The sequence below is a fragment of the Streptopelia decaocto genome (genome assembly GCF_964273445.1).
Source record: "Streptopelia decaocto genome assembly, chromosome: 1".
Taxonomy (NCBI): domain Eukaryota; kingdom Metazoa; phylum Chordata; class Aves; order Columbiformes; family Columbidae; genus Streptopelia; species Streptopelia decaocto.
In genome coordinates, this window is record NC_138663.1 from 78407418 (window position 1) to 78420124 (window position 12707).

The window sequence follows — 12707 nt, forward strand, 5'->3', positions numbered from 1 at the left end:
TCTGCTTGGTGATGATCTACGTAAACTCCACCTAAAACACAGGTGAGTCAGAGTCTTCGTTTTCAGCTTATGTGTGGCACACTACATGAATTTCATCCCTGCCAAAATGAGAGTCAGGACAGCCCTAGCTGCTTTACAGGTGATAGAGTTTCTGGTAGTGGCAGCCTCCCACCATGTATGTAATTTGTATATGCATAAAGGACAGGTATAAAATCACCTGACACAAACAAGCCTGCAGATCACACGCTTCTGTATCACAACACAGCTTCAACTGCACAGGCATCATCTAGACTGGGGCTTTACCTACACCTGCCTTTGGGCAGGCCCAGAGGGGTCCTTGAGTACACACTGTGTACTGAAGATAACCATCCCGCTCACTGAGCATTTATAAAACACCTGCTTCATCGATATTACATCAAGTCAGTATTGACTTGACTGGCCTTTTGTTTGAAACATATGTGCCTTAGACATGTAACTGTTATGCCACCCAATAAGAAGATAATTTAAAATATTTCATTATTAACTCCATTTGAAAATACGCAAAGTGTCTAAAACTAAGGTGCAGATACATTTTACACAGTCTGTGGTTAGAAATGATCCATTTTAGACATTTGGGATTTTGCTTATTCTTTAAAGTCAGGTATTTATCTCACAAATAAAGAGTTTGGTTACGATATTTTCTTTGTACATGCATTCTCTTTACCTCCTCTACAAATGTTAGCCTATACTGCCATTAAAGGATAAGTGCCTATATACCACTAAAAGCATAAATTAACCGAAGTCGAAACTTTGAAAATAATTATTCCATGAGCAAGATGGAAAAAAAAAATTATAAACCAGAGGTTGTTCTGAAATCGCTTCAGAAGAACATAATTTCTTCGAATGACTCACAAGAACATATATGAGTTAATATAAACAGTTTTGTCTTACAGAACCTGGCACTGGTCATGCTCAGAAGTTAATATTCTAAATTTGTACAGATCCAATATAATATCACCTGCAGGTAGAGCAGGACAAATATTTTCTTACCTGGCATTAAAAATCATGCCCTTGGGAAAGAGAGAAGTAGACACCTTCCACATTCTATATTTGCTTTTACAAGTTCCTCCTCGGAGAAGCATCCAGAAAAACAAAGGTGCCACTACAGAAAATTTTGCTCTTCTTGGCAACAAGGTAATTCTTTAGCAGCTCTGTTAAAATCACCACTGTGATGCCACAATATCATAGCACTGAGCAAAAGGAAAGGAAGAAGAAAAACTGAAATTCACACTTCCACTGATATACCCTCAAAACTGGCATTTTGAATTCTAACATTGACTGCCTATATTGGAATACCCAACTTTTTTCCTTGCCCTGTTTATATGTACAGAATGCAGTTTTTTTCCTTATGTTTTAAAATTTACTGGGAAGGATAAAGCATTTTTTGGTTACATCACAGAATGGTTTGGGTTGGAAAGGACCTTAAAGATCATCTAGTTCCAACCCACCACCTTCCACTAGACCAGGTTGCTCAAAACCCCATCCAACCTGGCCTTCAACACTTCCAGCGATGTAGCATCCACAGGTTCTCTGGGCAGCCTGTTACAGCGTCTCACCACAACATCAACTTTACCAGACTATGAATCCCAGATCAGAGTTCTCAGAATGGATTCTCTCCATCCCCAAGAACACAGTGCTGGTGGTGGTACTGTGACAAGAGCTTTGCTGAACAGAACTATTGCCAGCTACTGAGATGTTTCAAAAGGGAGCAAAAAAAGAGGTCTTTAAAGTGTTGCTAAAAGGCACTGGTCAATCTGTCTCTGAAGCCCACTCAGCACCTTGTAGGATCAGTCCTCAAATTATTACTAGTTTGGACAAGCAAGTTTTGAAAGCTGTCTTACTGAAGCTCAGTGCTGGAGATACAGTTAAGAAAGTTTCCCTTAGCATGAAAGTGGAGAGGCCAAAATAAAGGAATGAAGTCCAATTCTGACACGTTAGGCTCATTCTTCTAGTAATCAACAACTCTTAGTACTTACCTGTCTACAGCTTCTTTAAAGTGACTTGCGTCCACGTCAGCTTTCTCCCAAGTCACTGAGAACCAAACCAGACAGAAAATCTACCGTGGTGCGTGCTTTACCACAGCATGGATCAGCACTACCTTTAATGACAGTATTCCCTGCACTGAAAAGGGTGAATACGTCAAGTATTTTGGTAAATATAGCTACTACACATGAAAAATGTCGAAGTTTTAATGACACTCACTTTTCAGTGCTTTCCATCTTCTAAGGGCTTCTCACTGGTTGACACACTTCAGAGTAATGACTGTTCAAAACCGCTCTGTGACATGCTGGAAGTATAAAACTGGTTTTGGGTCTCTCCCTTGAGTTCATTACCCAAAACTCTGGGGCCTGTATTCAATCACTGCTATTAATACATAGTCCTAGCATGCTAAAAGCTGTTTCATGACAACATGGTTACCATGTAGGTAGTTTTGCTGCTTGATTTGTTGGCCAGCATTTTACCGTAAGTGAAACAACTGGCTCAGCCTCGAGGCTTGGCCAGGTAGTTGCATGTTTGCCATTGGTAAGGCCTCGTTCTTCCCTCTGAGTGTCAATAGCCCTAGACTTTGGTGCAAGCCAGAAGGCAGGATATGGGCTTTGCATTTTGACTATAGAGTTAACTTATCCCTCACCACTTGCATCTTGCTCTGTTGTTCTTAAATACAGCACTTTATTCGGTATTTTTTTTCTTTTAATCCAAGTTTCAAGAGCGTATTTCGTAACAGGCCCTATCTAAGGGATAGTTACACTTTAGTTAGCTGTACTCAACAATGATGATTTCGTAACATGCCACAAACAGGTGCCCATTAAATTCCTTTATTGAAGACAGAAACATTGCATAACAGATTTGATGAGGAAAACTGCAACGAGTGTTGACTGTTTCTACTGCCAGCAAAATACAGTTATTACAGGATTTATAGACATACAAATATAAAGTGTTTCTTGCATGCCAGATGGTCTGTACGTAACAATGCCATTAGGAGCACTTAATTGTGCTTCTACAAAACCTTTAGAAGAATGAGGTAGACTTTCCTTTAGTTTACCCAGTATTTTTTCACACATCTGTCCTTTACTGCTTTTATATGATCAGATACTTGTAAAATACCCAGTTAACTTTAACATTTGAGAAAACAGAGACCCTTCAGAGGTGTTTACTTCTCCCTCTTTTAAGTTGCTAATTTCCCGCTGCTTATATGCTACAGTTCTGATAGCTACTACAGCACCCTTCTAAATGCCTCGAAGGTCAGTTAGATTGGGACATCTGTCTTTCCAAATTTACTGCTTCAACATAAATTGTTTGCAAATAGTCTCATGTAAAACTGACTTGTCTCCATCATGGCAAAGAACCTTTTAAATTCTGTCACTCTCTACTATAGTGGGCAAGCTAGAGTCCAAGCCATCTCCCCAGGAGATGGTGTGAATAGATTCACTCTTTGTCAACATCCTTGACTATGTAAGAGAGTTTATGATCCCTTTGTCTTCTATTTGCAGTTCTAGTCAACTACTGGGCCATTAGAAAATGAACATGAATTATGGGAACAGAATAGGCCACTGTAGAAAATAGTTTCTCACTGTTAGGTGATCTGTTAGTTAGTTTTCGACAGAATGAGAATGGTAACAATGTTCTTCTGACCTCCTGTCTTGACCAACTTGGTAAGTAATTTTACTCTCATCCCTTAACACGTCTGTTCTGGAGACAGAAGACTTTTTACTTTTTTTCTTTGATATTTGCTGCAAGCACTTAGTACTTACTGAAAACTCAGGAGTGTGCTATAAGGGTAGAGAAAAAACCCTGGTATTTTGCCTGAAGAGGTCACAATTCTAGTGTTGACCAAATCATAATGAAGAGGGCATTTGCCATAAAGAAATAGGGTGGTTGCATCAGAATGTTTGCTTTCTTTTCATAACCTACAGAGACAGGACAGTTTACAATAATAGTTCAGTGACACTGTATAAGAATTCTAAAATGAAAAGCAAAATTTTTATAAAAAGGTGCAAAATTTAAAAGGTTCCATGTTCATATCCTGATCACTTTGATCATAAATTGAAAGAAGATCTATTCTGCAAGATTGTACCCCCTGAGATAACTTCTGAACTCCTCCATCTCACATTTAAATAACTGCTCAAAGCCTGACAGAATCAAGTCCTATAAAGAGCTGGCATTACTAAGAGAACCAGCTCTTGGAAACTTTCCCAACTCTTCCTTAGAAAAAAAAAAAAAGCACTACACTTATTTTATCTACTATTGCCTACATACCTCTTTGGTAAAAACCAAAAATGATCAGTGTTGGAAAACCACTTGGGATACTGTAGTTAACTACTTCCACAAAGCTGTCTTCTCTTTTCCTACTTTAACTTTACCCAGCAAGTATGTTAAAGACTTGGAAATTCTACATTAAGGTCTTAAATCCTCCTTAAGGTCTTCCCATGAACACGAAATTTAACATCAGAATTAGCATGAGAATTCAGGATCATGGTAAAAATAAGACACAATAAATTAACTTTTAAGATAAGCAAACAGTATAAATTTATGTTCAGAGAGAAGGATGAGGATCTAGTCATGCTGTTATTATTAGTGAATTTAAACAGCATTGCTTTTAGTAAATTTGGGTGTGGTTAACCTTGCTAGTGCAGTCAATGAGATTTATTTCTATCTGAGCTACTAAATCCAAACCTTTGTTCCAAATCTAAGGCTTGACTATTCTAATTCAGCATTCTTCCACACCTGCTAAGCCCTAATGTACTTGACTGTTACAGTAATGGATAAGTTAGGCTTTTTATGGAGTTAGGGATATATCTGCCAGTTGTGCTATAGAGGGCAGTCAGATTCTGCATAGTCAGAGAAAATATCCTGGAATTCCCACTAATAACCACCATGCTTAAAGCAAGGCATGGACAGAAGGATTGCAACAACGGTATTCTTCACCAACTCAATACCAGTACTCTCTTTTGCTATTATGACTAAAAATACAAATACTTATTAAGACATTACTGAGCTTAAATGATTTAGGACTTATGTATTATTTTTCCAAATACTGAGGACAGTGACAAAATACAGTAAAACACAGCTCTCTGACACTTCCCAATTACTAAATATTGCAGTTCAGAAAATTTGTAGTCAACCTGTATAAAGAGATTTGTCTCAGTGCTACATGACAAAGTGTACCTCTAGAATAGTGGTAATTTAATGACTCTGCACTAAGAGGTACAATGCTTCCCTCAAGCATCACTTTCAAATAAGGTAGCACTTTTTGAGAGGTGGAGGTGAATTCTCTTTTCAAGATCTTTCTGTATGCTACTTTATATTCTAAACTATATGTTTTGCTTGTTTATGTGTCCATACAGTAAGCCTTAAATATGTTTCTCATTCAAACAACATGTTTCTCCTGCATAATCAAGATACTTCCATGCTAAAGCAATCCTGGAAATACTGGACTTTACATGACATCTTTCTCTGCTGTTTAAAGAACTTTCTGAATAGTTCATTTCATGTGTAGTAAAATAACTTTTTACGTAAAAGTTTGGATGAGAGTTAAAAGTGATGTAAGTGGTAGCACCACTACTCTGCACTGACGAAGGGGTCAGATAACTCATCCAGGGCCACAAAGTCAGTAGCAGTGTGTTCAGCCACTACACATGCAAGTGCTAAAGTGCAGTTCTCATTCCTGAACACCTGCAAGATGAACACTTTTTTTTTTTCTTTCTAACCTTCACTACTGCTAAAAGAACGCAAAATGTAATAATCACTTAAATGATCACTTTTAGATGTCAGACTGAACGGCATCATAACAGAAGGCCAGGGAAAAGCTGTTGCAAGTCTGTGTGGAAGTGAAAGAAAGCAAGGAACAGCCCACCTCAGGGTAGGCGCAGCCATCATTTACACCTGCCCACCTCTCCGTATATGACCCTGACACTAGAACATCCAAATTTACCACCAGTAAGGTGAATCCTCATACAGAGAGCCAATGTGCCATAGTCTGGCAGGCTGTGCTACCATGTCTGTATTCTATTTCATAGCAAGGCACTATCAACAGATAGTTCACACCAAGCAATCTGTTGAGATTATGCAGATTGTTCTGCCGAGGTCACTGAATTCAAGAGGGCTCCTCCCCTAATCAGGTGGCTATGAGATCAGTCCCAGTTGGTTTTATGTCTACCTCCTTGGAAGACCATGTATTAGATGGGCATTTCAAATAACTTGCACTCTGAACGACTCTTTCAAACAGTACTTATTTCCAAATTACCATCTTTATGCCTGAGGACAAGTAAGTATAAAGTAAGTAAGTATACAGGAGAGAATCGATGACATGTCTCTGTTGAATTAGGTAAACCCTAAACAAAAATGTATCAAGGGAGAGGAGTGGAGGACAACTGCTTTTTGGCTTGAGATAGCTGAACAGGCATAAACGATGGCTGGGTAGAGAGATCTCTTACTATCTTGCTTTTGTCTTATCAGACTTCTATATCCTGGAAAAACTGTTTGCTTTGCACTGCTACAGACTGAACAGATTATCTAACCTAAGCAGGAACCTGTATTAACATTCTCACCAGAGTCTGTCACTGTAAATTCTCAGCAAATTTGCCCTCATTGCAGTTAAGAATTTAGTTATGTAATGCTAGTTGCTGAAGCCGTAACTCTTGGCATCAAAACAGTTTGTATGAAATGCCAGTTTCATGAAAAGTTCTCTCATTTGAAGGACTTCTTTCCTATGCATGAATCATGCTCACCAAACTGAAAATTAAGGACATGCTCAATACTGAAAATAATAATCAAAAGAATGAAGGGGAGAAGAAAGAACATACAAAAATTAGAGCTCATTATTATCATTTTAAAGTACCAGTGTTTGTAAAACATAAGCATGTGAAAGACTGAATCTCATTTGATCAACCCAATTAAACATTAAATAATTGCAGCCAATTATGCAAATATCATACAACAATATTAATTTGTTGATCTTTTTTGAACAGTCTCAAATTCTACTAATGTTAGACTATCTTATGTCTTAAATGATCAATTAGGAGAACCATAACTAAGTGATGAAGAATGGATAATTGCCTAGTTATGATGTACCAAACTCTTTCTATGTAAATCTGTTGCAATTAAACAAATAGGGCACATGGAGAAAAGACATGCAGATGTTCTTTTATCATCTATTATTAGCCCAGGAAATACCACAGTTCCCTCCTAAAATTTACAGGCAAAAATAGGGAGAATGCAATACTGACTATTATTTACACATATTGTTTCTTTCCTTTGGTTAACAGAATAAAAAAAGCAGTGGTAGAATGCAGGGTTGAGCAGTATGCAACGTCAGAATAGTTTCCTGTATTCTAGTGACCTGTCAGCTCCCTTATTTACACGTTTTAATGTTGAAGATCTAGAACCTATTCACCTGGATCCCATTTAGAAAGAAGCACAACTTTGAGCTGACGTTGTCAGAATAAAGCAATTAACCCAGATGTTAAAGACAACAGCTGACATATGCACACTACATGTTTTCATTCTTCTCTTCTAGAAAAGTCTATGCATATCTATGGGTCATTCCAGTTTCAACTCTCATAATTTTGAAGTCTCCATCAGCGCAAAACGTGCAGTAAAAGGAAAGGTGTCTCTCTGGTCAGAACAGGAAACAGTGCAAACCACAATAAATGGAACTGCCTGTTTTCCTCACATTAAATTATGTACACCCACTTTAAGAAGGGTTTTATGCAACTTCTAGGTTTACAACACAGTAAAATAACTCTTGTCGCTGTTCCTTTTTCATTCTGACTAGTGAACAGATTACTGCTGGCATACTGGTGCCTTCATGGGGATTTTTGATACCTGATACCTGTCAACTCTATCAACATCTTGACATCTTAAAGTAGCATACAACCACTTTGCTGTGCATCTGAAGTTAGACATTTCCACTTTCCCTTTTGCTGCTACATCTAAGAAGAACATAAGGGGAAAGATCAGACAATTCAGTAAAGGGAAGCCATATTTGGTTGCCATTACATCGTCTTTAGAGAGCTCCATGCCACACTCCAGTTAAAGGCACTCTTCAGTTATGATACTTGTCTCATTGCATAAAACTCTCTATCCCACGTTGCATCTTGACATATTCCCCATGTCGATTTTTCCACCCCTCTAATTAAAGACTACCAGCAGCTTATAATATGAAGACCAGCACACGATACAGATCAAACAGTCAGAAAAGCAGAAACACAATACTATTGCTACTGTAAGTGAAACAACATTTTGTGCTTGTAGCTGTATTCTAAAGAGAAAACTATCAAACAAATTTTAACAATGCTTACATTGTCAGAGAGAACCTTCAACTGTTCTTCATTAAAACAACAGACTGGAGTGCAGTGAAAGATAGTAAAAGTAATGATTTGAGGAAGCAAAAGAAAGTGATGGCTAAGAAGGGGTTGTCTTTAAAATCTGACTAACAGCAACAGGAAAGCCATAAGGCTATTTTTTAGCAGTTGTATAAGGCATGGATGGTCTATTAGAAATTATATTTTGCCTTTTTAAAATATATTAACAAATGGTAGTAAATACAAATGACTTAGAAAGCATGTGAGATACCACTGGATCTTAACAAAAATAAAGTGCTAAGTATTTCCCTTAATATTGGTGCATCCCTACTGCAAACTATGGCAATTAATATTTCAGTTTTCCTTCTTATAGGACTCCATTAGTGTTGAAGTTTCACCATTTTTACACTGAAGTAGCACTTTGGAACATCGATACAGAATATGGTGATTTTTTTTTTTTGGCAAAATATATCTTAAAGCTGTTTGACAAAGCTGTGTACAAAAAGAGAAAGCTAAAAAATATTACAGTATAACTGTTAGTGAACATTTGCAGAACTTACTTCCCTAACTATGGGCTACTTGTTCTATATTGCATCCAAACAGGATCAAGACTGCATGTGAGAGGACAACAGTATATGAAGCAGTATGTGATTGATCAGAATAAAACCAGGGTCTGAATGAAATCCCTTCTTGTGCTAGGCATTTTCTGCTGACAACATAACTTGTTCCTTAATAGGAAGGCCATATTAAAGTACACGTTGTCAATGGAGGCTGGATATATTTCACAGTAAGTCAGGAAGGGAACAAGAAAAACATTTTCGTGATCTAAATTATGTGACTGGCTGTTGCAAGAAATTCCTCAGTCCAAAGGTTTGGTTGCTTAGAAGAGCAGTTCAACTGCCACAGCCACACTTGTCTAATCTTATTTTCTAGACAATCACCTGGAAGACAACACTGTCTGCAGTGCCCAGCTCTGTGCTCAGCCAGGTAAAAGGTGATTCCTGTCTCAGCAGGGCCTGCCCCAGCCCAGTAAATCATAAATGGAAGGATGTAGTCAACTTTTAGAGAGGTATTCACTGCCCAAGCTGTTGCTGCGTATCCCCATGGAGGGAAAGGCAATAGGCCAACCAAGAGCATACTGCAGGCTAGATCAACTCAGAAAATTTTGGCCTGAAGGACAGAGCTGTTATTTGACAGAGTATGCATGAAGAGATCTAGAGCGCTATGCAAGATAAGGAATGCCCCACACAAGCAAATTATGAAAGGAAAGAACGTATGGCTAAACTTAATTGCTTCCCGAACACAGAACAAAAGGCAGAATAACGTCAGTAGAACCCTGTGGCCAACCAACAGGCAATGTCCTTGTTATATGACAATGTGCTCTGCTGGTGATAGCAGCTAAAGTAAAACAAACAAACTGAAGAGCAGTTGAAGAACATTTTACAAGTTTTTAGACTGTACATAAGACACAAGGAGGCACTAAGAAAACTCTTAGGAAAGTTCTATTGCTAACATTTAGAACCTCTACCAGGAAAACAGGCTTCTAGTAACAGGATTACAGTAGAAATCAAAATGATTGTGTTCACAATTTGCCAGATTGTGGAAACAATCACCCTGGGGAGCAAACCGATACAGAAACTAAGCTATGCACAGGCAGCTACAGAAGTTGTCATTATTCATGTCTGTTCTGCCTGGAGGGTCTGAACTCTTCCACCTTCACGACACCAGCACTGTCCAATCGCTGTCTTCTCTTCCATACTGAAACAAAGCAAAAATGGAGTTTAAGAATAAATGTTAAAAGTAACACTGTACAATAATGATAACTTCTTATGTCTATCCTCATAAAGATTCATATCCACCACCTTGACAGTAGTTTACATTGTTTCTTATGCCTTTACTGCTGTCTCTTATTTGAGCAAAGCCTAAAGGCAGCTTGAAGCTTTGTCTTTCTTCCAAGAAGTAGACTGGGAAAGGCCAATACTGATACTCACTAGAAATGACACAGAATAGTTCTGCTTCACCAAGCTTTCCATCAATTGAATACAATTATTCCCTGAGGTCTGTTCACCAATTCATTCATAAGTATGCCCCTACTCAAGCTCAAACAAACAAATTGTTTTTATTTCTTTTTATTTTCAAGGTGGCTTTTTATTACAGCATTCTGATTGAATGTGAAATAAAAATCCACCACAAATACCACAGAGTATAATTAGAGAGAATTGTAACCAAACCAAACAAATTGTCTTTCCATACACAAAACAACAGGGTCACCAGGAAGAAATGAAGGCAACCTACTACGTGGAGCTTTATCCCTTCCAGGGGATGATATAGTCCCAAGGCAGCACTTTGCGTTGTTAAACTGGCTCCAAGTTCTCAAGCTCTTTGTCACTGGCCCTGTAAACAATGCTCCAGAGAGCCCCTAAAAGGCACATAGGGCTCAAGTGTGTAAGTAGAGCAAAGGTGGACAGACTAGAGGCAGATATAAGTTGGGAGGCCTTTGTCTCACAGTACCATGTTCAGGGAGCTTGAAAACACCAAGCAATAAAACCTGTTTTTAGAGGCTTTATGTAGGCTGAAAAGATCACTTGATGATCATTTCTCCAGAGAGGATAAAAGGAAGTTCCTCCAATTCAGATTCTGCATCAGTAGGTAAGGAGATAAACGCACACTAAAGCAGGGAAAATATAACAGCTCCGAATGAGCATAAGCCAGAAAAAACACACTTCTAGATCCACAAAGGAATGCTGTTCAGTGTGCCTGTGTTTCACTCTTTACTCCAGCAGGTAAAGCCTCTAAATGACCTCCACATGTACCACGTCTACTTTTTCTTTTCACTACTAATTCTGCTGCTCCTGTTCTGCAGCCTGTGATGTGCTTCACTAAACACCGGTAAGGTGCTACACAAGACCTCGGATGAGTTGATTGTTCAAAGGATTTCCAGTTTGCATTCCCAGATGTCAGCATGGTTACCTTGGGACCTCTAACCAAGGAAAAGCAGATGTTACCAGTTTAGCCACAAAGCATGGATTACCTTCATGTAAGGCATTTTTTTGAGGATGGGAGCAAAGAGAGAAAAAAAAAAAAAAAAAAATCTCTCTTCGGCCTTCATACCACTGCTTCTCAGAGAAAAGGTAGCACCCCCGCCTCCCCCAAACCAGAAGGCAGGCAAAGGCCAGGAGATTATTTTTAAGTTTTGCTAGTAGGGGTATCTACCACAGGGGTATCTATCCACCAATGCTATGATGCTGACTTCAAAAATTGAAGGGGCTGGTCTGAGTTGCCATTTGACTATGGTTTGAATCTGCTTGCAGAATTAAAAGGAGAATGGAGATGCTATACCACAATCACTCCACAAATAAAAGCTTCCTTTTCTGATTCTGCCAAAGACACTGTTACTTCAGGCTAGTCAATACCATCCTTATTTTCCTCCCCCGAGGTCCTGCTTTGTAAAAATTAACATATCCATCCTCCTTCCCTGGTTGTTTTCCATTGGCCTATCCAGTCAGATTGTGCAGCTTTGATAAAGATACAGCTTTTGCCTAGAAGTCTGTTCATTGCTGTCTTGACTACCATGTTTAAATGTATTTTATATCATGTAGTACAGAGAATATATCTTACTTTCTATCCAACCTTTCCAAGTTGCATCCTGATCTACGCTTTAAAGGGTATAGCAAAGCCTTGTTTATTCTCAAAACATGGAGTGCAAAACCACAAAAACATCTGAGTGGTGTTTTCAGTGAGTGTATTCCCAGAGAAAAAAATCTCATCTCTTAAATCTTCTAACTCAAGCAGTTATAGAAGACAGCGTACTATGACTAATTCATTCATAAGCACACTGTTACTGTATACAATGTAAATAATTTAATCTAAAATCTTTACTAGCCTTTAGTAATCATGATTTCCACTCAGTGATAGGAAGAGAAATGTATATCACAGTGCTACTACTGTCTCTCTCAATTGGCATGAGAAATGGAATCAGTTCTGCCCATGAGTTTCTAATTTGTCACTCTAGTTCTAGTTCCACTGAACAGCTGTTCAAATCCAAAGAAATCCTGTTGAGCACAGAAGACTTGCAAAAGAACAATCAGCAGCATGAAAACAGACTTGGAAACACAATAATGAAGGTACTCTGAAAATGCTAGACAAGCATGTATTGTGCACAAGGGAATCAGTATAATGATACTGGATATGGATCCCTGCAGCTCTGGGCCACAGGTGCATACGCAGAACAATGCTGATACTGAAAATGTGAACTTTTTTTACAAATAACCATTGTCCAACATGAAATGGATATATTGCCCTAGTTCAGATAACAGTGCAGAACAGACCAAAACTGTGTATGGCTGTAATTTCCACTGCATTTTT

At 38.4% G+C, this 12707-nt stretch overlaps 1 protein-coding gene across 5 annotated transcripts in view; it reads right to left on the reverse strand.

Moving 5' to 3' along the window:
- Positions 1–2839: 2839 nt before the first annotated feature.
- The window catches only part of BCAT1 (branched chain amino acid transaminase 1), a 71602-nt gene continuing 61734 nt past the window's right edge, over positions 2840–12707 (reverse strand). For all 5 annotated transcript variants that reach the window (XM_082045447.1, XM_082045448.1, XM_082045446.1 and 2 more), the window contains one exon: positions 2840–10100. In XM_082045447.1, the coding sequence (XP_081901573.1) occupies positions 10059–10100 (42 nt within the window). In that variant the 3' untranslated portion in view covers positions 2840–10058. The remainder of the gene's footprint in view (positions 10101–12707) is intronic.